The sequence below is a fragment of the Ammospiza caudacuta genome, chromosome 6 (genome assembly GCF_027887145.1).
Source record: "Ammospiza caudacuta isolate bAmmCau1 chromosome 6, bAmmCau1.pri, whole genome shotgun sequence".
In the NCBI taxonomy this organism is placed as follows: Eukaryota; Metazoa; Chordata; class Aves; order Passeriformes; family Passerellidae; genus Ammospiza; species Ammospiza caudacuta.
The window spans coordinates 33,364,423-33,392,326 of record NC_080598.1 but is presented as its reverse complement, the minus strand read 5'-3'; the positions used below and the strand labels follow the sequence as shown (position 1 = coordinate 33,392,326).

Here is a 27,904-nt window from a genome sequence, read left to right as displayed (position 1 = left end):
GCAGTTTTGGTTCTTTTTATAGAGATCCTGCATCAAGAGCTCTTTGTCTTTTTATCTACAAAGTTGAAAATGTGGGACTATTGTCATGGAGTTCAGAAGACAAAAGGAAAATTTTGAATTCCAGAGTGCAGATAACATTAGACACTACTCCCTATCCTGTGCCTCTGTCTCATGGTATTGTTTGTTTGTTGAATCAGATCACCCATGTTTGCACTTCTGTAACCATTAGGAATATAAGGGAATACAGAGGACAGAAGTCTAGGGAACCCAAAATGTGGTTTCCAGCTCTCCCTTAAGGAAATTGCATAATATAAGAGGACTTAAGTATCTCTGGAATAAACAGTTCTGTTGTGCTAAACTACAATTAAATCTAGAATTTATTCCAGGTTCTAACCAAAACATTAAGGGTGCTTCTTAGGAGATGTGAATTCATTATATCTCACCAGCTTGTGAGAATGTGGTGTTTCCTTTTCTAAGTTGCTGTGCTTGTGTTTGAATTACTGATTATTTTTTTATTATTTGAAATAACTCTTACTGAGAATGTGCAACTTGAAACACCAACTTCCATTGTCTTTATCTGGTTATGAGGTTTGTTAATAGAAAATTAACAAACTTATCTGCTCTGTTTTCTCACTGTACCATCAGTCATTCTAACGTCGTAAAGTCATCTGCATATTGAATTACCTTTTTAATTTTGTCCTTTACATCAGTTTAAATCTGCTTTTAAAGAAAAGTTGCATATTTTTACAATGTAGGTGAGATAATTTAACCTCTTAAGTAGCAGACTCAGAAAATACTCTCGACAGACAATTTGATGTGGAAGTTATGGACAAGGAACTGTCCATACAAACCAGAGAGGAGGGTTGGTTCCCCTAAAGCTGTGAAGTACTAAACTTCTGACTAAATATTTTGCAGTTGGTTGTTTGGAGACATTTTATGTGTACAGACTTTGTCGCTTGTATCTTACTCTGAGATTAAAAAAAAATTCAAGAATTTCATATCAAGCCTTTAAAACACACATATTAATGTTACTGTGGAAAGAAGCACATGTGAAGCTGCATTTGCAAGACCACAGTGAAGAGGTCAGGGGGAGTAAATATCCCTTCAGGTCACTGCTTGTGAGGTTTCATCTGAACAACTGTGCCCGGTCCTGGGTTCCCATGTACACAACAGACACTGTGGAAGTGAAGCGAGTCTAATTGAAGGCCACCAGAGCATCTAGGGGCCTGAAACACCTGATATTTGAGGAGAGTGATGGAGCTAGGTTTTTCCTGCTGGAAGAAAAGGCAAGAGAGGATCTGTGTGTGCTGTTTTCAGCTAGCAAGTGGGTGATTATGGCAAAAATAGAGCCATGCTTATCTCCTATGTGCCCAGTAAAAGGTAAGAGACAGTGGGCACAATTGGGAGCAAGGGAAATTCCAATTGGATATAAAGAAAAAGGTTTGGGGTTTGTTTGGGGGGGGGGTTTATGCCTGTATTTGGACACAGGACCAGGGCCACAGGGAGGTTGTTGAATCACTCTACTTTGTCATGCTCAGAACTTGACTGGACAGGTCTAGAGCAGCATGACCTAACTTGGAAGTCATTCTTTAAGTGGGGTTTTGAACAAAATAACCCCCAGAAATCCCTTCAAGTGTCAATTATTTATTAGTTTTATTATCTCTGACACTTAATATGCCTTTATATTACATAAGGAAAATAAACTACAGTGGCTTTGCTTCAAGCAACTTTCTGTTTGTGTAGGAATCCCCATCAGAAGTGTTTATTGAAGGGATCTTCATTCCAAGTTATGAAAGTGGAAAGCTGCATATGTTGGAGAACTTGTTGGAAACCATTGATCCAGGATTGGAAAGCTGGGGAGTCTATTTGATTGCAGCCTGCAAATACTTGCAAAGAAAGAACTATTACCATATTCTGTATGAACTGCAACAGTTCATGAAGGTAGGTTGAGGGACAGTGCCATCTCTTTCAATGAAATGCTGAATACCATCACACTTTTGGTTATTTACTTTGGTCTAAACCTGCATGCTGGACAAGTATATTTTTGCCTCTTTACAATCTTAGAAAACATAGAAGGGCCTGAGCCTTACTAAAGCTGACCTGACCCATGTCATGGTTCTGGCACATTGTGTTAAAGAAAGCAGAGCTCTGCCTGCTCTGTGTGAGCCCTTCTGTGCAGACAGTGATCTCTGAAGGTGGGGTCCTGTGCTCCATCTTAGTGCTGAGTGCATTTCTTCCAGGATCACGTCCGTGCTGCCATGACCTGCATTAGATTTTTCACTCATGGAGCAAAGTCTTACACTGAGCTTGGAGGAAAACAGATGTGGCTTCTAAAGATCAAGGACCATCTCAAAGTCTATCTGCAGGAGGTCTCAAGAAGTTCAGGAAGGAAAAAAATGGCATTCACTTTTCGGAAGAAAATGTCTGCTACAGATGTGTCAAGGTATTTATAAACAAGAAGCTAAGTTTTAGCAGAGGTGAAATTCAGGCTTTAGACTTTGGGGCTTTTATTAGTTTCATTTAAGTTGCCTTTAGCTGACACTTACTGGTTGTCCTTGACCCAAAACTGCTTTTATGTAGTTATAAGTGTAGGATTCCCATCACTTTTTCTCCCAAAAATCCAAACCAGGAGATGGGCAGTTGTTTCTACTAAAAATCTGTATGTATATCAGACTACCTTCCTTCAATTTAAAAAACCAAACAGGAATCCTACAATGCATAGACAATTATACATCTTTCCACAAGTTGTTTTTTTTTTTCTTTTTCCCTTCCTTTCCTCTCCAAAAAGCAAGCAGCTTTGTAGTGCTTCACTGTCTACTGGGGTTAACTCAAAACACTGCACTATGTACCAGTTATAGGTGCCAGAGATAACTGGTTTCCTGTATTCAAAAGTCAAAGTGTAAATTTAGCCTGATCTCTCTTGTACTTGGGATTTTATATCTTGGTTTTCTTAGGGGCTTTTTTCTTTCTTTCTTTTAGTCTAGACTCTTAACTTAAACCTGGAGGGGTGTGTGTGTGATGAGGTGAAAAAGGAGGAACAGATGTTAATTTGGGGATCCAGTTTCTCTGGCTCACTTCTTTGAAATAATGTGAATAATTGCTCATCTTCAGCTTGTGATGTATGCTAAGTGCACAGATCTGAAAAGTAATATTGCTGCAGACTCGTACAATGAACAAAGTCAAAAAGCAACTAAAATAATTTTTCATAAGTATGTCTTCTTTTGAAAGATATTGAAGAAATTAGTTCATATAAATAATAATTGACACTTTCTCTATTACAAAATAAAGTCACTTTTTTTCACTGTCTAGGCACATCAATACAGTTGATCTGCAGATGGAAGTAACAAAATTCCTGCATCAGTGTGAGAGCTCTGGAGCTTCTCAAATGACAGACGCCTCCTTACCCACACTCTTTGGAAACAATAACATGAAAATGGATGTTGCTTGCAAGGTACTAATTGCTATTTTAAACACAGCTCTATTTTTCATTAGCAATACTAACTTGTAGTGCAGGTTGAAGCATTTGATGGTTGAAGCAGTTTCTTGTATTTTTTGGGCAGGTTACTTACGATGAATGCAACCCATCATTTATGAAAAAAATAATGTTTTTCCTCAGAGTAGCAGAGAACATGTGAGAACTTGTTCTCTTGAGGAGCTCATCTCCTCAAAGTTCAAATTTTCATGGGCAGAGCATCCAAAATACAAATAGTTATATTCTTTTAGTCTGTGCACCCCATTATATTTGGAAGCGAGGCAAATAATGCAGTAATTTTAACCATTCTTAACTTTGGCTCATCTCCATCTGTAAATTGCCTAATGTCCCTTAGGGGAAGCAGTGTGTGACAACAGACCCTATAATTTGCTGTACTTCTTGGGGTGGTGCTGTTTTCTTTTAAGTAATGCATTTTATTTTTGCCTCTGGGCAAAAGCTGGATTTGCATTAATGTTACTTAACCGTACATAGTGAAAAAGGAATGTGCATTCCCAGACTTGTCTATGCCTCTCTTTTCAGGTCATATTGGAAGGCAAAAACATTGAGGAGGGGTTTGGGATTGCATTTAGAGTTCTTCAGGTATGGAAAAACTTGATATAACAAACAATATTAATGCAAAGTAACTCCTGAAAGCAGCAATTATTTAAACAAAAGCCTTTCCCTCCACCCCCAAATGTATTTTAATCCCCTCAAAAGCAAAACTTTTTAAGAAAAAAGTCACAAGTTTAAGTCTTACATGTCCAAGTATTTGTGGAAGCTTGGTAATGAAATTAAGATGCTGTTTCTGCAGGACATTTCCAGAGTAATTGGATCCTACAAAGGAGTGAAGTACAGCTTTTCCTTTGCTGTGCACCTTGTTCAGTGCCTGAACTCTGGCATGCCACAGTCACAGATGTGTGTAGAAACCTCTCACGTGGTGCCTCTCTGCAGTTCATGACAGTCATGCAAAGACAGTGAATAAATAAGGCCAGGGCTCACTCTGTTCTGTTCTGATTTGAGAGCAAAATTAATTAACTGGGAACTCTGGCTGGGGACCTCTCATTCCTCATGTCTGGGTAGAAATTGAATGATTATCAGTCAGCATAGCTCATGAGCCTCTAAACTCTTCTGAGTGTTTCACATCCATATAGTCCCAGACAGTAGAGCAGGGCACTTTTGGACAGAGGTGGCACACTGAAAGAGTATTTATGGATGTGGCAGGCCCTGCTCCTTCTTTCAGGTCAGGATGTACAAGACAGAACTCCTGTTTGCAGGGAGATGGAGAGCCTTAGAAAAACAGCACTTCTAAGCAGCAGCAGCAGCCACTGCCTCCAGTAAAAATGGAGCAGTGAGTCCAGTTGCCTATCATTTCCATTTCCATCCTTTTTTTTTCTTTACTTACTCATTGCAGGATCAGTTCACAGCTTTTATCATCTCTTCCCTCATGGTCAATTGCCTCCTGTTTGGGGTATTCAAAGGGTGGCTGTTGGTGGGGAGGCTGGAGAAATATACTGGTCATGTGCTAAGTGAAGGAGAGGTGGGTAGGGATCTAGGAAAGAGCTTTTGCCAGAAGAAATAAAACTGATTTTTTGCCACTCCTGAAAAGAAGACAGTAACAGCACTCTTGTTCTTGAGTGATTTTTACAAGTCTGGTTATAAAAAAACCTTTAAGTCAACCTGGAGCAGTGGTGAGTGGAAAACCGGAGGCTCCCAAAACAGCTTTGAGTTTTTGGAACGTGGTGTGGTATTTTGTCCTTAGGAGAGACTGTCTCAGTTGTGTAGACTCCCTCTGAGCAAACCTGAGAACATTCACTGTGTTGCTCTGATGTTCCAACTACCTCTAGGACTTCCAGCTGGAGGCTACGGAGGTGTACAGCAGAGTGGCCAAGCAGCTGGTGAAGCAGCAGAAATACAGTGAGATCCAGCAGCTCCTGAAGTGTGTCAATGAGTCTGGAGTGGCAGCAAAAAATGATGGGGATAACATTATCCTAAACTGTCTGAATGAGTTCAGAAACATTCCTGCTGAGGTAATTCTGTCCTGCATTGTGTCTCTTTTGAAGTAAAAAGGATATAGACCATACAGGCTGCAGGGAAGTCTGGTGCCTGTATGCTCTTTCAGTGAGTCCTTCAGATGCTCTGGCTCCTTGCTGTGGGCATAGCTGCAGGGTGGGAGTGCATGGCTTGCCTTGTACAAGATACTCTGAGAGGAAGCCCTAAGTAGCTGTAGCACTCTCCTACCCAGCACTTCAATGGATACCCGTGGGGGGCACAGAACATTTGCTTCACAAGGCCCTGTCAAATGCTGCAGAAGTGTTCCCTTCAGTGAGGCCTCCCTGGCTAACACAGAGGAAACTCCTGCCTCCATAGGAACCAATTTTGTGGTTCCCTTTGCCTGCCACAGTGTTTTTTCCATCCCACTCTTTGGGTCAGGGTGGGCCATGGGGTAATTCCTGCTGGGATGGGGGGAACCTACAAATTCATTTCATGCAACACAAGCCATGTCTAGGAGAGACTCATAGCATTCTCTAGGGATACCTCCCAGAGATGGCAGGCAGGAAAAGCTGTGGGGAAAGGGAAGACTTGGAATTAGTATTTTTTTGTATTTTCTACATCTGCAACTCTTGCAGCTGGGACAGTCTAAGCACCTGCTGTCATCTCAGCAGCCCTGCCTGTCCACAGGGGTTTGATCCCTGATGGGGTAAAGTTTTTCAGACTATTATCACTTTAAATGTGAACACCTTTTCCCTTCTTTGGATACAGGATCTCGATAATCTGATTCAGGATATGGACAGTGATGAAAACAAGGTAAGTAAAGTAGCAAGAGCTAAACAGCCCAGTCTTGGTCTGCAGCTTGCAGGCTCTTTTTCACTGTCTTCTCTCTCATCCTCATGCAAATATGATTTTTGAAGGCTACTACCTAGATTGTAGAAATCACAGTGAATTCCTCAAGGCCATGGTAATGTGTAAAGCTGTGACATAGAGGTATCAATTGAGACTATTCCTATTAGTTCCCTGAGAGCCCTCAGAGTGAGGGCTGGACATTTATTAGAGTGGGAGGAAAAGTATTTCAGAAAGGCACATTGGTGAGTTTATTGGTTTGTTATTCAACTTCTCACATAGGTGCTTGCAGGTTTCTAGTAATAGCAGGCAGCCAAATGATGACCACTTCAGCTTATTGTTTCAGGATTGTACTATTTCCATGGTGATCGAGAGTTAAATGATAAAACTTCTCCAACTTCTGATAGACTTTTTCTCTTAGAAGAGATGAAGCCTAAACTAGTTAATTTCTTTGTTGGCTTTCATACCAGGCAGCCAAGCCACCGGAGAACTGTAGATCCTTGTTTATAGAAGTGGCCATGACTCAGCATTTGGAGATTGTTGTAGATCCTGAGTGGCAGTGGCATAGCTGGGAATAAAATCTAAAGAGTTTTGACAGTCCTCTGTCTGCTCTGAATGGCAGACTCACTGTTGTAGGCAGATTGAAAAATGGGCTTTTAATTCTGCTTTTCTGTAATATCTATCACTGAAAGATGGGAGTTGTTCTAGAACCAGCAGTGGAAGAAATGACAGATTCAGACACTTTGCTGTGAGGATACTGTAATTAATGCATGAGATGGGATTTCTGAGAGTAGTTTCATGGTCATAGAGTAAAGGAGTGTCTACAAGACACAAACTTAATAAAATACACCTGTTTGCCCATTTCTTTCCCTGGGATCTGCCTCATGCCATGCTGTGTTTGGTAATGTGGTGCTACTACCTTGCGTGACAGGCCTGTAAAGTGGGTATTTCCCTCGGGTCCTTGTTGAGCTTGCCCAGTGAGTTTGCTCAGCTCTCTGACCAGGCTGTGGTGTCAGATCCAGGCGTACCTGCTGTGCAACAAGCTGCGCTCGGCGTACCTGGTGTCGGTGCGGCAGGAGCGGGCGCGCGCCGTGCAGCTGGTGCAGCGCGTGCGGCAGCTGGCCGACAGCAGCGGCGACCACGTCGTCACGGCCATCTGCGCCCAGTGGCTCTCCGTGCACCAGCCCAAGGGCAGGAACCGGCTCCCCCAGGGCACCAGGAAGTGATGTGCGACTGACACCAGCCGTCCTGCCGAAGCAGAAGGCTTCAGGACAGCTCAGAGGCGTCTGCTTCCGCAGCGTCTAGGTACAATGGAACTCTGTTGGCTGATGGCGGTGGCAGATGGATGTCGCTAATGTGCCTCTGGTGAAAGGAAGGGAACTAAATTACAAGTGCCAGTCCTGTATTCTGACAAACAGTCACTACCTCAGGGTGTTTTTTGGCTCTCTTTTTGATGGGGGTCGGGGGGCAGCAGTTTCAAACTGAACAAGCAAGGATTTAGGTGTATGGAAGAGAGCACTTCTGTTGCTGGCTTTAGTTTTTGGGTTTTGTTGTCTTTTAATTTTTGGGGGGGTTGATATTTTTTGAAAAGCACTGGACTTATAAATAAATGTTTTATTTTTAATCCAGAAAACATATGTAGAGAGGACAGAAAAATTTTATCAACTCATTGTAGCCTAGAGTATAAAATTTTTGTGATGTTTCCTGAAAAGTTTTCAAAATTGGAGAATTCTTCTGTTTCAAAGACTAAAACTCAGATTTTTTTAAGCCTCTAGACAAATCATTGCTACTTCTTTTTTATCCCCCCCACACCCAGTATAGTGTACCCATTTTTTTTAGTTTGTTTGATAATGTAGGAACTGATTCTTTTGGCAGATTTGAACTTACCAGTCACACTGTGTTTTGTGTGCCATAGATGTGGTACTTGGGCTAGTGCCAACTAAATGAATGAAGTTTTAAAGGGCATGTGCGGTAAGGGAAGTACAAAGGGAAAATAAGCCTTTAAAATAGCTGAAAAATCATGTGCCTCTTCTTTACTGCAGTAATACCCAATAAATCATTGTGCTGCAGCTTTATGACTGAATAGTTGACAGTAAACTTCCACAGTTTTTCATCAGGTATGGCAAAGAATAATGATAGAGCAAGCTGTGGCAAAATTAAACAAGTGGTCTGTATCCCTTTCACATAGGGATGTATTTATTTATTTATTACCAGAATAATTTGTCCCTCTCAAGTACAATAGAACATGGAACTGGACATGCCCTGTATTGATGGGTTTTGCTCTGGAAGTGCAAGTTGATTGGTTTTATGAAAAAAAAAGCAGCAATCTCTGTGCAATGTCTGTGTTCAGGGATGCTGAAAAAAAGTAGCTGCTTCTCTGCAACTAGGATTGGGACATGACAAACTGGCAAAAATGTGTTAGACAGTAGTAGGACTGTCAAAAAAAAAAGAACAAAACATGGCATTCCCCAAGTTTGTGTTTGCTGTTTACATGTATTTCAGCACAAGAAGTAGGAAAACTATTTCACTTTTTTATTAAAAAGTTGTTTACATCAAAAAACCAACAGGTTTTCTGAAGTGTAATGTAATTGTAAATAGTTTTAGTATATAAAATAATTGAGACTACGAAGTTAAGAGTTTTGCACTATCCCCAAGCTCACTATAATGAAAGAGCAGACTTCCATGGTGTTGGAAAGGATTTGGTCCATCTTCTTCAGGGTTTCAAGAGCTGACACAAACACTTTGGAGGTGCTCTGCTCTGCTCACTAGAGCAGAAATGACCACATACAGCTTTCAGAATCCCCTGACCACAGATTTGCATTATCTCATTAGAGAGCAGTACTAATGAAAGCTTTTGTTTCCCTGGCCAGACTGACCTAGCTTTCCATCAGCTTACAGCCATCAGGCTAATGCTAAAACGTGACACTACCTATGGCTTCAGTCATTTTTAAATCTCTGATTATGGGGAGATTTTACTGTGTGAGGGTATCCAGATCTGCATTGCTGTCATGTTCCTGTTCTGCTCACGTTCCTTCAGCTGCAGAGAGCACTCAGAGTGGAGTTTGCCATGCAGACCCATCAGTTCCCTACCTGCCTTTCTTCCTGACCTCTTTGCACTGTACCTGATGCACTTTATATAGTGTTTGGTGTAATTTGATGTTCTTAACCTGGAATTGTAGGGATCTTTCTTGTACCAGCAGAACTGGAATTTTGACCCCAGTTAATTACATTGTGTCATAAATTGTGCAATTATCAAGGGGCTTTGAATTTTTGAGCAGGAAGAAGGGATTGAATACTGCCAGTTTAAGAGAATTTCTCTGTTACTGACCAAGGTTTGTTTACAACTAAAACAAAAATAAAGTATTATGACTGTTAATGTATTTTCAGTTTATTTTTTATCCCAACACAGCTAGAGTTCTCTTTCTAGACCTGCATTTTGCTTTTGGCTATACTTAGTGGAGTAATTAGAAGTGGGGGTAATTGTTGTATCATGCCAAATTTACATGTTACTGAGTATCCTCAGTATTTAGATCGACTGGAATGTCACATCTTTAGAAGTCCCCTCTAGCAGCTAGGTAGCCTAGGTAGTTCAGCCTCATGCATGTGCTCAGTAATCCTCTTTAGGGAGCTTTGCAAGTTAATCTAACTCTCCCTTACAAGCCTCCCTTTGAGACAGCTAAATGAGCTTTAGTTTCCTCATTTTTTGGAGATCAGCTGAGAAGTATAAATTACTTGCTCAAGGTCAAAGATGTATATCTATGGAAATGTTTATTTGTCTTATGTTAAATCTATAATTAGACTTTTTGAGAAGTGCATTGACCTGCAAGGGCAAAAACAGTTAACACCAGAGACACTTTTCTGCTTTTTTAAAAACTGGTTTCTCTTGCTCCTGAAGCCACTTTCAAGATCAGAGAATGACACACAGAAAGCAAGCCAACGCTCCAGTGGTAGGTAACATTCTACTGCTACATTATAGTTGTGGATTTAGCTTCATCATTGGGATGCAGCACAAAAGAGGGAGGGGGGAAAAAAGTAGAGTGACTGGGAGAAACACAAAGGAACTTTAAAATGCTACCTGGACTGAATTCTCTACATTAGTGAGGCAGGTGCAGGTAACAGCAACACCAAGTAAACTGATTCAGCATTTCTGAGAGAAGATACGGGGTCCAGTTGTAAAAGGAAAATGGTTTTATTTAGTATTGCTCAGAGGTAGCACAGGACTCATCTGCATGGACAGCATCCAGACAGGAAGAATTAAAATTAGCATTGGTTTTCCACAACTGGCAGTTGGTCACAGTGGCAGGTTCATATGCAAGTCCAAAAACTTCTAGGCATTTTTTCAGAAGCAGAAGATAATCCTATGAGCTATGGCACTTGGTTTCTGACTGCTTAACTCTTTCAGAAATAATCTCTGATCACGGATTGCACTCCAGCAGTTTGCACTCACGTAGCACTGGGGTTCCAAGGGAGCAGTCCCAGAGCTGTGTGGCCTGAGGCAGCTGCTTGGTGGAAGTGCAAGCTGTGTGGTCCTGCAGGGGCAGGCAGGCAGCCTTAGCTGGCAGCCAGGCATTGCCTGCCCCGTAGCTGCTGGGCAGACAAACACAAGGATTTCTGTGCAAGTCTTACCTTCCTGTCCTGGGGCCAGCTTGACCGTAATACCAAGATAGTCCTGCCTCCTGCTTCAGCTATTTAGCTCTAGGAGGTTTGGTGTCATTTAAAGCTAAAGTCTCAGCTGAAGTTGTTTAATATTTTTTAACATGGTTGAGATGTTCCTTGTTCATTCTGCTCTATTTTCTAGGTTCTAAAGTAATTTAAAGTGCAGCTGGGGGGGTTACTGTGACAACTTTTACACCATCTTTGTTCAATGCTTCATGAGAGAGATGCTGATTTTTTAAATAACTTGTCTGTGCACAATTGCAGCCCTCCTGCAGCTTTTAACCTCTTAGTCACCTGCACCAAAACCTGGGTTCTCAGAAGGTTTGCCAACCCCCAATAAACCTACTGCAATCAGTGGGTATTAAGGGCCATGATACCTCAGTGGCTAGGGTCCAGCTTCTTACAGAGCATGCAGAGAAAGTGATTCCATGTAAAAAATTTTACCTAATGCTTGGCACAAAAAGGCCAGGACCTGTTTTTGTGTGCTAAAGAGTATTGCATAACTTTCCAGAAAATTTAATATCCCAAAGTATTTTTGCTCTGCCAGTTCAAAGGGTAGGAACTGAAAATAATCTCATAGTTCAGAGTCATACTAAACTCATAAGTTTAGAGTCCTACCTTATTACTATTGCTGTTAGGGAAAAAAACAACCAAACTTTATTTAAAGTAATGCCTTGTTACTTCATAATCTAAACCTAAGACTGCAACCTCCCTTTCTATTCTAAAGCCAGAGAACCACAGCCTCAAGGTGCTGTGTGAGATAACAAGCAGGTTGCTCCCTGCATTAGTGCTCTAATTCTCCAGCTAGGAAGAGGGACTGATTGCTTACAAATCTCAATCCTTAAGTGTAATATTGCAGAAATTCAACTTATGTTGTGCCCGCAGAGCCATCCTGAGGGCAGCTGAAGTATCAGTGTTGTACTCTTGAGGTCTCTCAGCAGTGCTGTTCCCTGGAGAAGCTTTGCTGGGCCCAGCCAGGGACACTCTTGGTGCAGCTCAGTCCCACTGGATGCCAAGGAGCTCACAGCTCACGCTCCAGAGCTTCTTTGCCGTCTCATCATCCCGACCACGTGGAGATACGTACGCTGGCTGGCAATCACTGTAAGAAAAACACTCTTTTCACTCTTTGAAGTCTAACATCTCCATCTGCATTAGTACACTGAAATGTCTGTGTTAAGATTAGGGAGTTGCTCTCTATCAGCTTAATTCAAGACTAGTTCAATAATGGTGGGAGCTGTCCAGCAAATGAGCAAGGGTTGGTGCTAAGCCACCATGAGAAAGATTTCTTTCCAACTAGCTAGGGAAGAATCTCTCCCAATGGCACCAAGAACTGGCAAGCAAGTGTAGCTCCATCTGTTGTCTCAACTCTTAAAAGAAACCTCACTAGTGTGCATTCTCATTAATACCACTAAAAAGGCATATAGACTCCAACCAAGCTCTTCAGGAGCACATTTCCTAAAAAAAAAACCTGCAAAAAAGTCACTCAAACAGCCCTTCATTCTAAACTATTTATCCCACTGTATACCCAAGAATAACACTGTAATAACCATGTATGGTTACCCCCTTTCCATTATCATTTGAACTGTGCTTCTTTCTTCTCAGCTCCTCCAATCAGAAAGCATTCAGTCTGGAAAAGAGGTCCTGTGTTCTCAACTATAATGCTGCAATAACTTGGGAGTTTAAGAGCACAGAAGAAATGGCATCTTGTAAGGTTTCCATTCAGCTCAGTGTTTATAGATGGAGCCTTTAATATGCTTGAAATGACAGGTGGTGTCCCACCTGTCTCATGACTGTGGCATGAAATTTTTTTTCTTAACGTCTACACTTGTGTTTTATACTCTATGGCCTGGAAAGTAAAAAGGATTCTAGGCTAGTCCAGTGTAAATTGTGAATTAGTGCTGAAACTTCTCATTTCCCACCAGGTCCAAAACTCCCTTTTTTTAATGAGTTTAAATTCCACCAGTTTTCTGTACTTTGGGACATCAATGCTACATTTTTATCCCAAGACAGGCAGTCAGGGAAGACTTAAGATGTCTATTTATACATTCACGTCTGATTAAGATGGTACTAACTCCCAAATGAAGATCAGGCAATGATGTCATTACAGAGACTAATCTGATCACAAATCACAAGAAGAAAGCTCTGCAAAGACACAATGGCTCCAACAGCATCCATGTGAGGGAGGAGAAAAAACCCACGACTTTTTGTATTTGTTCCCAAAAAACAGTATTGTTACAGTGCTCTACATGCAGTGGGAAGCTGGCAGACATATCTGTGGGAATCTGTTCGAATAGCAGTCTTCAAATATAGAATGATGATGACTTGAAACTGCTCTGGGCTGTGGTTTTGGTGATGGGAAAAGAAGAACAATGTAGGGTCCTGGAATGAGTCAAAGAAGTAAAAAAATAACAGGTTTTATAATGGGAGCTAAACAAGAGCATTTCCATGACAGTGTGACAAACAACCCAGCAAGAGTCCCTCCCAGCTGGTAGGTCTATCACACTGGAGGATAAAGTTATTTGGTCACATGCCAGACCTGAAAATCTCACCTGTCTCTGCAGCTCCATCAGCTCTCCTAGCTCCCTGAGAGCACAGGCCCTTCTGCTCTAGTGGTGTAAAACTACGAAGGGAAATGAAGTGTCTTCCCAGAATTGACTGAAGTGACCTAAGTAACTACACAGTTCTACTGAAAAGTGATTTTCCCAAGTGTTAGGCAGGTCAGCATTAGAGCTCTGAGTGTGTGACAGCCATTCCTGCACTTTGAGTACATTAATATTTCTGGCACTACAGGACATGCTATTGCATGAAGTGTTGCACAGGTCAGGTATTTCTTCTAACATGATTGCAACAGACCTGAAAGGGGTAATGCTCTATTTGTCACCCTCAGTCTTACCAGACAGCCTCTTACCTGGTCCCTTCTTAATGAACAATGACAGTAAGTCCCACATGCCTCAGCCAGCAAAGCTGCCTTCCACAGAGTATCACTTCATCAGCTTGCACCCACCTGAAATACTGTCCTGTCACAGACTCCAGCTCCTCAGCTACTGCACAGTAGATACTGGTCTGAGCTCCTTCACAAGGTGTCTTCAAGAAGAAGGAGAATATCTTCCACAGCCAGGTCATTACAGACGAGTGCCGGACCAGATCCGAGTACACAGACCCGGGATGGAGAGCGTTTGCTGTGACTTTAGTGCCTATGGCAAAATAAAACAGTCCAAGACAAGTCCACATGGATCAAAGTGTCTCTAAAAGAAGGGTAATATACTCCTCAATTCTACCTGTAGATAATCTATAACTTAGAGGAGGAGTCTTTTAAGTAGCCTTAGATACAGAGAATAAGTGCAGTCCTCTGTAGTTACTGCATGCTGGATGTGATGGATACACTTGACCTCTTAGCCAAATCAGCAGTAGTTTGGTACAGGCTCCAAAGAAAGTACAGGTGTGAGCTATAAATGGGCCAGAACTCTTCTAGGAAATCCACAGAAGCCAGTGAGTATCAGTGCACATGCATTTGGAACACCCAATCAGGCAGTTCACACAAGTAGCACACGGCTTTTCCAATACTCTTCCCTCCAGGAACAAATAAGGTTGTGGATGCACTGAGTCTCATGTACCTTTCCCACTGTATATAATTTGAATACCAGCCAACCACTCCACTCCATAAATATTTCAGCCTAAGTAAGCCTTCTCTGAGCTCTCCCTGCTAGGAGATTTGACTGCAGGGTGACAGTCTTCCCTTGAGCTGGCTCACCTCTCAAGGCTGCTCCTCAAGGCAGAGACCTTTTACCAAGAGCAAACTTTTGGATGAGCCCAGCTGAACCTCAGCTCAAGCTGCAACTGGACTGCAAAGCAGGTAACTCCCCTGGAGCAGAGATGCCTCTCAACATTTGAGATTTCTTACCTGAGACTGAGAGCCTTCCTTAAGCAAGGCAGAGAGGCCCTTTGCTTGCAACAAATTCTTGGTAAGTGACTGATTGCTGAATTAATACTGAGGAAACATTACTAGTCCATGTAGCTACTCAATAATAATTATTATAAACTTTGTACAGATCATTTCATTACATATAAACTGTCCAAGTCTGAGACTCAAACTGGACCTAGGCTTCCTAAGGGGTTCAAAAAGCATGGGGCTCCAAGCTGAGCCTCGTGATTCAACAGGAGGGTCTTCCTTACACAGTGTGTTTCCAGTCCTGTGTGAATCATTCTAACTTAATTCTAAATCAGTTTTCCTTTGTATGTGTCTTTCATGTAACAGAGTCAACTTTGCCATCGCACTTTGTTAAGTCACCCTTTTATGACATCAGGTTAAAAACACTTTTGCTAATACCTTTGATGGTGATTCTTGAAGCAGTTTAAAACATTCATCCATGGCACTGGAGCATCCCCTGCTCCCTTCTAAACACAGGAGTCATTATGTGCCTTCTGCAAAACAAAGTGCTAGGGGGCCTGAGTGCTAAACCAGCAGCAGTTTCCAGCAGGTTTTTGAGAACACCTGCCTCTTTTGCCTTACTCTAATAGTAATTTCCTGGGGAAGACACTGCTTCTGTTGTAGTAAATAAATACTACTTCAGTTTATGAACAGGACTGAATGGCATGACTGTGACAGATGTCGTGACTTACAAGGTACTGTCTAATCTTATGCTTGTTCTACGGGCCACCAACCTTTAAGGCAGCTGAGTGTGCATTAGGTTTTCTATTGGAGACTGCAGCTGTGGCTCTGTTTCCAGCTTCCATCCACATAGCACAACTGTCTGCATGGATGCAGCTAGTATTTGACAAGCACCACAGAAAAATGAGATAAATTCAACTGTGGCAAGATACTAAACTCCTCTACCCTGTTGTTGTAAAGACAATCTGTGTTGCAAGTCTCCTGGTTCCACAGACAGGAGCTATTTTCTTCCTACAAAGAGCTCAGTGACATTTGCCTCCAACCATCCAATTTCTGCACAGATGATTTGCAGCCCTTTCTCCAACCCACCCTCCCCATGCACGGTGCTCGGAAAGCCAAGCAAAGGCCCCTGCTGCCTCTGGAACTTGCCTTGCAGGCGCCGGGCCAGCTCGCGGGTGAAGAGCACGTTGGCCAGCTTGCTGTGGCAGTAGGCCAGGCCGCGATTGTAGCTCTTCTCCCCGTGCAGATCGTGGAAGCGGATGCGGCCGCCGTGGTGAGCCAGGGAGGACACGTTCACGATGCGGGCGGGGGCACACTGCTTCAGACGCTCCAGCAACAGGAAGGTCAAGAGAAAATGACCTAGGGGGAGACAAAAGGTCATCCCCTGCTTGCTTGTACGTGGTATCTTGCTGCTGCCCTCATTTCAAGTCCAGGAAAAAGAAAATTTCTGTTAAATTCCCCTGAATTAACATCTACACTTTTTTGGGGCCTTCAAGTTCTGCTCCTCATCTTCAAAAAGCTGGAGCTGTCATACATTTCAAAATGTCCCAGGTAACACGTACAGATACTTAAACTGGATCTCTGATATGCAAATACACCACATTGCATCTCCAGAACTCTTGACTCTAGCCCTCCATCCTTCCTGTAAAAGGAAGAATGAGGAAGAGAAAATCTGACAGCAGGATTTTCCTTTGGCATTTTGCAACAGATATCCATGTTAGAAGAAGATGATCTTTAAGGGCAATTCCAACCCAAACCATATGACTATTCTATGATTCCATATTGAGTGCAAACATGATTCCAGTGGCCTTACCGAGATGATTGACTCCCAGCTGCATCTCAAAGCCATCAGCAGTCTTGGAGTAAGGGCATAACATTACCCCAGCATTATTAATGAGAATATGGAGTTCCTTCTCCTCTGTAAGAAACAACAGACATCCTTAAACGAGGAAACAGAGAATGCAGACAAGAAAGTAGCACAAGTCACCCCTTGCTGTCTGACTTGCAGCCACATCACCTTAAAAAAAGGATGTATCTCCTACCACAAAGTAGCCCATGGCCTCTGACCAGCCCCTGCTATGAACCACAATATCCAAGAGGTACAGAGACCAGCAGGGCAGGGATTTGGCAATGGTTAGAAGAATGGACAGCAGTCCTTAGCAAATATTCTCACTATAAAGAAGAATCTAGAGACTGTACCTGCTAGAAATCTCTCAGCAAACTCCCGGATGGACTTAGTATCAGCCAAGTCCAGTTTTTTCGCAATGACTTCCTGGTTCCCTGTCTCGGCTCGGATTTCACTGGCTGCAGCTTCTGCCTTTGCCGTGTCTCTGCAAGCAATAATTACCCTTGCACCTGCAAGGAGGGGAGGGGGGAACAACAGGAGCAGGAACTGAGATCACTGGAGCACACTGGATGATCCAGGCTACAACAAGCAGGCTGACATGCCCAGCACTTACAAACAATATATTGTTTCTCTAGGGAACTAGCATCAGTTGGGGGGGGTGGCTGGAAGATACAAAGCCGTTCTCACTCAAATGTGAGTTACAGTCTTGCTGAAAGATGATTTCAGACCAGGCAAATGCACATCTTAAGTGCCTCTGTCCATGTTCTCCCACATTAGGAGTGCATACAACAACACAGGTATGATAGGGTTGTTATCTGCCTCTATAATGGGAACATCAAGCCAGGAGCACAAAAAGGTGATGGATTCCAGCCAGAGTAATTTCTAAATGGATTGTGAACAGGTAGTTTAATCTTCTTATCAGTTAGCCAAATAACATTTACATCAAATTAGCTTGAAATATAACTAAAGCACATAGTGGTGGACCTATGTAATTTCCCAACTTCATATAAGCAGAGTGCAGGAACTTCCCCAGTCCTCTCAAATCAGTTGCAATGCAATGCATTTTCATGTCCCCAGAGCACATTTTTGGAGTCCAAGCAATGAAAACAGTTGAGGAACTGGGAACTTGCACCTCAGTGGTTACAGCCTCTGAAGGAACAGCACTTGGGCTCATCTGCAGTAACTCTGGAATCCAGTTTACTTCAATTTAAGCCTACAACACATCTTCCTTAGGTCCAGAAAAGGGGCTACTGACACAAGGCACAGCCGCTCCGGCTGCAGAGGGATGCCTGCACTTGCCTCTTCGTGCGAGGTCTCTGGCGGTCTCCTTCCCGATGCCTGTGTTGGCTCCTGTGATTATCACCACCTTCCCCTCCAGCCTTGCTGTTGACTTACACCGTCCTCCAGCGACATAGCGCCTGCAAGAGGGGAGGCACCAGTCACTTCTGCCTCCTCAGCGGGCCCCGTGCGGGGCTGAGCACCCCAGAGCCTGGGGGTTCGCATCAACACTCGGGCTCACCGCTGCGCCCCGGTCCCAGGGAGTCACGGGCGCCCCCACCTGAAGCGGCTGCTCACGACCCTGTCGCGACCGGGACACCGGCACCGCGCCCCCCGATCCCCCGCGCTTTCCCGAGCGCGGCCCCGCTCCGTCCGTGCGTCAAGTGGGGCCACGACTCCCATTGGCTGCTGCCGCGCGGCCCGGGGCCCTTCGGCCAATGGGCTGCGCCGCCGCACCCTGAGGAGAACGCGGGCCCCGCCCCCTGCCGCGCCTCCGGAGCGCGCCGGTGCCGGGACGGAGCCCGGGGAGCGCGGCGGGCGGCGCCGGGGCTGAGCGAGCCCCGCAGCGCGGCAGTGTCACCGGGGCGCTGGAGCTGGGCAGGCCGGAATAGCTCCGACCCCAGCGCGGGCTGCAGAACGGGATTCCCGCTGTTCGCGTTCGCGCCACACGCACACAGACACACAGGGGCGCCGCTCTGCGGGGCTGAGCATACGCGAAGGGCAGGGGCTGCTCTCGGTAAGACGCACCTGATGTAGGGCGCTGCCACGAAAAGAAAGACGGGGACGGAGACGGCGGCGCCCAGCGCGGCTTCCCAGCAGTTGAGCATCGCTGCCGCCAGCTACCCACGCACCGCCAGCGCACGGCTCCCGGCAGCCCCCGCCCGCCCCTTTGGATCCGCCCCCGCCCCTCCCGCCTCGGCCTCGCCCACAGCCGCGCCGCCACACCTCCACTGCCGGGCCGCGGCCCGCCGGCAGCACCTGCGGGTGCGCCAGCAGCCCGCTGCTTGTACTCCGACCTGGGTGCCGCGAAACCTTTGGAAACGCGCTCCTCAACTAGGGAGCCGAGAAATGTCTGCAGACACAGCGCAGCGGCGGCTGTCGGCAGTGGCGTTTGAAACACACTAAAAATATTTGAAACACATTTTTACAACTCCACGCCGAGGTTCCTGTCATTAACCCTGGCAAGGGGCATGCAACCATGCACACGTGGGCGGGCGCCCAGGCCTGAGAGCAGCGCGGCGGCGCCGGGTCACCCCGGTACCGGGGAGTCCCGGGGTCGCACCGGCGCTGCTGGCCCGGGGCGCTCCGTGGCGGCGGCGGACGAGCGCCCCCGCGCGGAGCGGGCATGGCCGCCTCGCCGGGACTACAGCTCCCAGCAGGCAGTGCGCGAGGCGGCCCCGGCGGCGGAAGCGCCGGGCGGGGCAGGGCCGGGGGCTATGGGACCATGGCGGGCCGAGGATCCGCGTCCTCGGAGCACCTGGAGCGGCTGCACGAGATCTTTCGCGGGCTGCACGGAGACCTGCGGGCCATCCCCGAGCGGCTTCGGGGCAGCGCGGCCGGTGAGGCGGGGAGCGGGAGTGGACGTCCCTCGGGGCACGGGCGGGGCCGCGGTCCCTCCGGCCGGGGCTGCCCCGCCGGCTGCGGGGCCGCGGCAGCAGTGCCGGGGTGCTTCTCATTAAACAGGCGTGTTCGAGCAGCTGGGAGGGCAGCGTCCCTCCAAGGCTTTGTGGGGGCCTTTGCAGCTGTGGGGATTGGGGACGGCGCTCTGGTAGGCGCTTGCAGGGAGAGGCGGGTGGCTCTGCCGTGTGGTGTTTTAGCTGCTGCCGTGGCCTGGTGGCTTTGGAGGTGTGTGGCTTCAGTGCCTTGGAACTCCTCTGTTCTGGCAGATTTCAGCTCCGCTGGCAAGCATCAGGTTCACAGCATCAGTCTCTGAGGAGGAGTTGTTATTTGGATGCTATTCCACGCTGTTTCTATTTGAACTGGAGAGCAGGAGCTCAGGGGTGACCTCGTCGCTCTCCACAGCCACCTGAAAGGAGGCGCAGCCAGGGGCGGGTCGGCCTCTTCTCCGGGCAGCCAGCGACAGGACAAGGGTCTGTCAGTCTGTCTGTCGGTCTTAAGCTGCACCAGGAGAAGTTAAAGTTGGACATTAGGGAGAATTTCTTCACTCAAGGGGTGATTAGACACAGGAATGAGCTGCCCAGGGAGGTGGTCAAGTTCCCCCCATGGAGGTGTTTAGGAAATACTTGATATGGCACTCAGTGCCGTGGTCTGGTTGACAAGGTGCTGTTAGGTCAGGTTGGACTTGATGACTGCAAAGGAGTTTTCCAGCCTAATTGATTCTGTGGTTCTGTAACAATTGCAGCACTTTGGGGCTTTGGGGTTCTTGTCCCCCCTTTTCTTAATTTGCTGTGTTGGATTCACATTTAAAACCTCATTGGCAGAAATAGAAGCAGCTTTTATTGTCAGAACTCCCCAGAAGCATCTGTAGATTTGTTGGAGAATGTTTGCACTTTAAATGACTGTTTTAAAAGTCTGGTTTGTGCACTATGTACTCACAAAATAGAGAAAACCTATCATTCTTGCCACACTAAGTTGTATTAGAACACAGCCTGGTTTTACAAGTATTCTTTATAACACAGCGGTGGGTAAAATGCTCTGACAGAACACTCCTCTGTAAGGATCTGTGCTTCTGATTCTGTCCTTGATGCTTGGCAGTGTTCTGAGAACCAGAAAGGGAAGCAGTGCCACAAGGGGAATTTTGCCAGTGTCATTCAGTGCTTCTGATTGAACCCTTCCCCTGAGAATTGTAATCCACAATCCACGGCTGCCATGAGCTGCTGCAGTTCAGCTCAGGTTTTGTACCCCAGTGATGGGCAGGGGCTGTCAGCCACACTCTGCTGAAGTGTTCATTCTCCCACAGTTGGTCAGTTTTCTGTAAAGTCATAAGAACGGTTTGTTCAGAAAATACCAGTCTGCACAGAGCATGAAACACTTAATGTCCTGTTTCTTACCTGGCTCTCTATGTAATAATGAGTCAAATTCAGGGTCACAGTCCTTGTCATCAGCATTTCCAGGTAGTTTGGTACAAGAAAGGGGTTGAAACCTGCAAATGACAACTTGCAAACCTGACTTAATTTCAGTAGTGGTCAACAAGGATAAAAAACTTAAAAGAAGCAATACCTTTTCTGGTAGAAATCCTTATTTTCCTGTAGAAATAAGCATGATCAGTTCTTGGTGAAGAAAAACTTTGTCAGGTCTCCTTGACACTGTGGTACACCTGAGCAATGAAGTCTAAGCCGTGGGCTTAAATGGAGTATTTAGAGGCAGCTGGTTTTGCAATACCTGGGATTTTTTTCAATAGATTGTAAATAATTGCAAGTTGAATTTGCTAAAGAATGCTAAAGAATATTAATACAACTGTTATATTCTGTAAATTTTTTTTTTTTTGCTGCAAAAATCCTGGCTCTATTTTTTGAAAGTGTTTCTAAGAGAGTTTAATATTTAGGAATTTGTCTGTCTGGTAGAGTCATTCCACTCTCCTAATGTTCTTTGTTTGCCTCTTGTACTTAAGAGGAGGGGAATATATATTTATTTTTTGAGTTATCTGATCTTGAAATATTCAGGAGGTGATAGAAGAGACCTTGGAATACTCTTTTAAGACAATTCACATGCTCCAAAAGCAAAACAAAATCTGTAGTCCTTGGGACGTCTTTGAGGGGAAGAGGTTTGGAAATGCTGTTTCACTCTATGTAAACAAGATGACAAAGGGGAAACAGCCTGGATATGTTGCAAATCATGTGTTTTCCTCTACATGAATTCAGTTAGCTGTGCTTTCCAACTGAATCTCTTGGTAAGTGATTGGAAATAAATCTATTAAATGTTGATGAGCATGTGGGTAATGCTGCTGTGCATTTTGGAGTTCTGTCCTTGTGCTTTGAGTTGTGGTTCAATGCACAGCGACACCAGACTCTCAGTGTATCTTGGTGTTTCTGGATTCCAGCCACATCCAGCAGAACGTTTTCCAGCCACGTTGCTGGATTTCTTGCTGGCCTGTAGACAAAAAGGTCTCAAGCCATTGCTGCTTGGCTTACCTAAACCATTCCATGACTCTATGCCTTTTGGAAGCTGGCATTTCTTTGGCTGCAAGCTCATAAGTGCAGCATCTTATTAGTGTGCACAGGAGAAACAAAGCAGGGAAAATGCTGCTTTTCCAGATCTGTGATGGGTTTCCATGGCTTTGAAACAGCAAAGTGGGTGTAAGAGGTCACTGCTTAAATCAGATTAGTGAAATGACCTGTGTGAAACAAATTACTGGCTTCCAAAGGCTGTTTTTCCACAGTTCATGTCCACGATTTCACTTGTAACCCAGCTGCACAAACAATGGCATCAGCACAAATGTGTATGGTGGCAAATCATGGAGGAGGTTGAGGAGAGTGTATTTAAGAACCTCTTTAGTCAGCATTTCCTCCTGAACAAATTGGGATGTGAAACAGCATTTCCTGATACCAGCTGATGTGAATTAACAGTCATCATGTAGCTTAGTCTGTAGTAATTCTGTGTGCTATGTGAGACCACAGCTACTTCTTTAGAAGATGGGTTTTAGTTCTGTCTTAAGTTCTCCACAGTTGAAATTCTGGGCTTAATCTGAATTTGAACTGAGCAGGAAAGCCTACAGCTTAGGTGTGTTGTATATGTGAGAGGAGCTATATACCAATGTTCTGAACAGGCCAAGTTTTATCTTCTGTTGAGATCTGAGTGGTTTAAAAGCTACATCTTTTGCAGATGACTGTGCTTACCAAAAGGCATTATCAAGTGAGTTTTTTTACTGCAATGATGTTTTTATAATGTTGTGTGTAATTTTGTCTTTAATCAAGTTGGAGGAGTTTTACCAAGGTGGCAGTCTACATTTTCTTCTGCCTAGAATTTTAAGACTGAATAATACTCTTTGGAGAGAGGTGAATTAAGCTAGATGCATAGTTATCAGATTTCTGATAGAATTTGGTTTTGTTTGCAGTAGTCTACAACAGTCCTCTGGTGTTCATCTTCAGTGCTTTTGCAAAAGATTGCAGAACATGTGGTTTTGCTCAGTTGAGATAAGGAAAGTTTTGGATTTAGACTTTCATTGATGGTGGATGTTAGAGAGAAATGATAGTTTTTTAACACATGAAAAATAACAGGCCTTAAGGTTTTGTTTAAAAATAGAGTAACAGCAGTGAAACCCATTCTTTGGTCTCCAAAGCCCTAGGAACACAGATCCGGCTAAAGTGCTGTCTCAAACAACTGAAATGTCCAGTGTTGTTGGCTGATTCATGTCCTTCCACAAGAGGGAAGTGTTTGGGCTTTAGTCTGTGAACCTGAGGGGATACCTTGGTGGCATCTTTTATCTCAGAGAACTCTGGAATGCTTATCCTGTGTGCTTAGGTACTTTATGGCCACGGGAATGCAGAGTGCCAGATCTGGCAGGACCTTCAGGTCTCGCTTGGGCATGTAGATTGACCTGATGTTCTGTTCAAATCCAAATTGTAGTTTCAGCCTTCAGTAATCTTGCCAAGTGTTTCAAAAAAATAAGAAATGTATTTATGAGTTCTTTAAATACAATGTGTCTTCTTTGCTGATCTTTCAGCATGCAATTCTGTCAGTAGACATTGAAGGACAGTAGGTCAGAAAAATATTTGAACAGTTACTTTTTTTGTCTAGCAGAGGCAGTGTTCAGCATTTGGAAGAGTGATTTCTGCTCTCTTTCCCCACTCCTATCTGAAAAGTTGTCATAAGAACAAGCTGTTCCTATTTGAGATAAATTTTGACCTGGGGCTCTGCAGCCAGCTTCCTTGTCTGTGGCAGCTTCCTTGTTTTTCATGGATTAAGTTGGAGTTCTGTTGTCATTTCTGTATAGTTTATCTGACATACTGCTTTTACTTTCCCAGAGGAGAAGAAGAAACTGGTTCGCGAATTCGATGAGAAGCAGCGTGAAGCCAACGAGACGGTGCGTGTGGGGGTTCTGCCTTCCTGAGGGCTGGAAGACTGCTGCCTTAAAAAGGACAGCACTTGCAAATGTTACTTTTTTATGGATCCTGTTCTGGCAGGCAGGAGTTTAAGTTTTTTACTGTTTGAGAATTGATCTGATAGGTGTGTCTGTGTTTGTTAAGACAGTTGTGTATACTTACATGATACAAAAATATAGACACATATTCTTACGTGTTTTTTGAGGGGTTTTTGAATGCTCAGTTTTGATAACTGCCTTCACTTTGTTGAAGAAGGTAGAGCAGTGGAGGTGCAATTAAAATTGCTAGAGGTTTTAGGGCAGGCATGTAGAGAATCTGCTGCCTGGGGTTTTTTATTGCACTGCTGTTTTTTTTCATGTTGGTCTTAGCCTGTCTGATCTTTCTGTAGTAGTGTAAAGGCTTGCTGGACAGCAGGTGATATGGAACAGCACCAGAAAAGCCATGTGACTTGTCTTTTAAAACAAGACATTATGAATTAAGCTTTCTTTTCATATTTCACTGTGCAGTTTGTTAGGTTGTGTTTTGGTCACAGCTGAACATGATGCATTATTTCCCTAACTTACTGGGGTTTATTGACTGGTACCTCTAGGTGGTGATGTATGAGATGTGGAGCTCCCCCTGTGAGAGCTCATGGTGGCATACAGCTTTAAGCATTTTGAATTTGTTACAGCTGTCACCAGAAGTTGATGTGAAAATTCATGCATCCAGAATCTTGGTGCTTGCAGATTGTAACTCAAGTTGCCAAACCTGGATGTTCAGAGCCTGAATTTAGTGCTGTGCCTACCCATGCAATAGATTTGAATGAGCAAATGGCTGAGGTACTCAGCATTTTGTTTACCTCAATCTTCAATGGTAACCTCTTTTCCCACATCTCTTGGGCTAATGGACTGCCATGCCAGGACCATGGGAGCAAATTCCTTCCTTTAGGGGATGACCAGGTTCGTGAGCACATGAGAAACCTGAACATACTGCATCTATGGGACCTAATGAGATGCATCACAGAGTCCTGAGGGAATTGGCTGATGTAGTTGCTAAGCTACTGTCCATGGCATTTGAAAAAGTCAAAGCAGTCAGGTGGATGCTCCACCTGGATCCCAGGTGGTGCTCCACCAGGGTGATGTCCCTGGATGCCCTATTCCTGGAAGTATTCAATTTGGTCTAGTGGAAGGTGCCCTTACCCATGGCAGGACTGTTGGAACAAGGTGGTCTTTAAGGTCTCTTCCATCCCAAACCATACTATGATTCTGTCTCTTTGCACAGATGTAATAGAAAGCTGATACCCATCCTATAAATGCTTAAACTATAAGAAAGTGAGAATTACAAATTTTAAAATTTAGAGTGATATTTTAGGGAAAGAAAATCAAGCATTTAAGCTTGGGAATTTTTTTTATTGCAGTGTTGTGTATGTGAAAATACACATGGGCTCAACAGCATTGGGTAGCGTGGTGTACTCAGTACTAGATGGGGTGTGGGGTTTAGGGTTATCCCCCTCAGCCGGTCCAAGACAAATGTGAATCCTTTCATCTGGTGCTGAGTTTTGAGTATGGCGGCTGCTAAGCATGGGTTTGGTGCTTTAAAGAATAAATATCTTTTGTTTGCTTTCTTTTGTTGAAGCTGCGGGAAATGGAGGAAGAGCTGAAGTACGCTCCTGTGCCTTTCCGCAACCAAATGATGAGCAAAATCCGAGCCTACAGAAGAGACCTGTCCATGTTCCAGAGGGATATGAGAAGCACAGATTTGGGGTTGGGCCGTGGAAACCAAGGCGATACAAAATATGGGATCTTTGCCACAGAAAATGAACAGAGTGTAAGGATTAGATGTAAATTTGATCTGACTGTGCTGTGATCGTGCAAGAGCATTATCGCAGATGTATTGCTTACAGTGCTTCTACTTTAGGCTATCTCTGTGCTTTTATAAGTCCCTGTATATCTCTCTGCATGTAACGTGAATATCTCAGGGAGAAGAACACCTGGAACTCAGAGGAGAGTTTTTCTGTTTAAAACAAAGATAGGAATGTAATCAAAATAGAACTCATTGAAAGACACGTGGTTAGTAATTTGCGCAACATTCTGTACCAAAACTCTTCGTTTAATCATTGCACAGGTTTCCCTTCCTACAGAAGGGAAAACACAGAAGTGATGCTTCTTAATGAAAAAAAGGTTAACTCACCTAGTTCTAATCTCCAAAACTAGCAAAGCATGAATCATGCATTTTATAGGTTCTTTGGTAGAATTATCTTTTAAGCGATCTTAGTGTAAATAATTTCAAGAAAATATAAGGATTTTTTTCTCTAGCACTTTTTTCACTATGGTCTTGCTGCTACAATGCAAAAAGTACACCAATTTCTTGTTTACCAGATAGGCTTAGAGATATCTGAGCTAGTGAGACTGAACCTTCACTTCACTCTGTACAGATGACAGCACTTCAACGTGCTGTCATCTGTACAGAGGTGGGCTTTTCATTTTTCTGCCTTAGATGAGGCCAGTTTTGAGGGGGGTTCTTTGTTTAGTATTTCCTTCTGCTGCAGCTTGGGAAATTTTTGCATTTGATTCCTCTTGACTGATTACTCTAAAACCTGAGAGCAGGGTGATAGATTAGACTTTCTGAAGCTTAAGAAAACACTTTACTTTGAGCTACCTTCTGACCCCAAGGTCGGCAAACATTCCTTATCCTCTAGACCAGGCTACTGGCATGAAAAGAGGATCTTCGTTACTTAGCTGTCCATCTGTTAGTGCTGTTTGTTCCTAATCCTTTTGACTGTAAACTCGTAAAGATTTCCCTGGCAACCAGCTGTGAAGGCTGACTTTAGATGTGAATGGAAGTAAAAGTTAGCATCTGGAAAAGAAAGGTACTATTTTTATGTAAATGTTCTTTGATGGAAAAGTAAATTGTTACAAAGACAACTTTTTGGAACTCTTTTAACTCTTCAGTGCTGTATCCTTTTTAGAGATTTAACCAGATTTGGTCATAATCTTACAAGGTGAACAAGGCTCGGCCAAAATTAACCAGGCTGCATCAGTTAACGTAAGGAGTGTGTGCAGCTAATACAAATGGATGGCCTATGGAGTCACATTCTAACTTTTTAATGCCACAAGCCTAATACTTCTGTCTTTGTGCTCAAAAGTTAAGCATCCATTACTTTTCAGACTAACCTGCAGTCCCAGAGGGTGCTGCTGCTCCAGGGCACAGACAGTCTGAACCGAGCCAGCGAGAGCATCGAGCGCTCGCACCGGATCGCTGCCGAGACCGACCAGATCGGCACGGATATCATCGAGGAGCTCGGCGAGCAGCGCGAGCAGCTGGAGCGCACCAAGAGCAGGGTGAGCAGGAGACTGGGCATGGCTCAGAAACAGTCTGCTCTTATTAGTGGGAACTCTGTGCCACCAGTTACTCTCAGGGACCTTCCATGGCATAGTCATCCGATTGGATAGCTCTACAGACCAAATTCAGGCTGCCACATTGCTATTTGTTCTCATAAAAGACAAGTAATTGCTGTAGAAGGGTTCAAAGCATGGTGGTAAAATGTCTGCTGCTGTGTCTGTGCAAAACGGGAGATTAGACCTATAGATCTGCTAGAAAAAATAGCATTACTGAAAAAGTTGCAGATCATAAGGAGTTGTCTTGTGACTAGACTACTAGTTAAAGTTAAGATTTTGGAAACAGTTAGCAAGTTTTTGTAACTAAATTAAATTTAGTAGAAGAGTAATTACTTAATTACTAGCTTTCCAATATTTGCAGGGAGGGAGAAAATGCCTGACAAGGTGTCTATTCCTCATCCTTGGTTCAAGAAGCTCTGCTTCTGCTGTGAAAGCTTCAAAAACTAGTTCACTTGTTTTGTTTACACACGTATGCAAAACTGACAGTTTGATTTTTGAACTAACAAACTGATGGGATTTTCTGTGTGTGCAAGGGATCCCAAGTGT

At 44.2% G+C, this 27,904-nt stretch overlaps 3 protein-coding genes across 3 annotated transcripts in view; 2 read left to right on the top strand and 1 right to left on the bottom strand.

Annotated features, from left to right (window-relative positions):
* ZFYVE26 (zinc finger FYVE-type containing 26) overlaps positions 1-9,674 on the top strand; it is a 48,383-nt gene extending 38,709 nt beyond the window's left edge. The window contains exons 35-41 of the mRNA XM_058807866.1: positions 1,744-1,941; positions 2,241-2,443; positions 3,310-3,451; positions 4,013-4,072; positions 5,317-5,499; positions 6,233-6,277; positions 7,327-9,674. Of these exons, the coding sequence (XP_058663849.1) occupies positions 1,744-1,941; positions 2,241-2,443; positions 3,310-3,451; positions 4,013-4,072; positions 5,317-5,499; positions 6,233-6,277; positions 7,327-7,536 (1,041 nt within the window). The 3' untranslated portion in view covers positions 7,537-9,674. The remainder of the gene's footprint in view (positions 1-1,743; positions 1,942-2,240; positions 2,444-3,309; positions 3,452-4,012; positions 4,073-5,316; positions 5,500-6,232; positions 6,278-7,326) is intronic.
* Positions 8,586-18,861, bottom strand: LOC131559500 (retinol dehydrogenase 12-like). Its single transcript, XM_058807867.1, has 7 exons — positions 18,727-18,861; positions 18,001-18,119; positions 17,055-17,210; positions 16,669-16,773; positions 16,005-16,214; positions 13,971-14,160; positions 8,586-12,065 (listed from the first exon to the last, which is right to left on the bottom strand). Exons 1-7 carry the CDS (start codon positions 18,804-18,806, stop codon positions 11,963-11,965), a joined length of 963 nt encoding a protein of 320 aa, XP_058663850.1. The 5' UTR covers positions 18,807-18,861; the 3' UTR covers positions 8,586-11,962.
* A 289-nt stretch (positions 18,862-19,150) lies between these two features.
* VTI1B (vesicle transport through interaction with t-SNAREs 1B) overlaps positions 19,151-27,904 on the top strand; it is a 13,005-nt gene continuing 4,251 nt past the window's right edge. The window contains exons 1-4 of the mRNA XM_058806452.1: positions 19,151-19,538; positions 23,904-23,962; positions 25,596-25,787; positions 27,128-27,301. Coding sequence (XP_058662435.1) covers positions 19,325-19,538; positions 23,904-23,962; positions 25,596-25,787; positions 27,128-27,301 — 639 coding nt within the window. The 5' untranslated portion in view covers positions 19,151-19,324. The remainder of the gene's footprint in view (positions 19,539-23,903; positions 23,963-25,595; positions 25,788-27,127; positions 27,302-27,904) is intronic.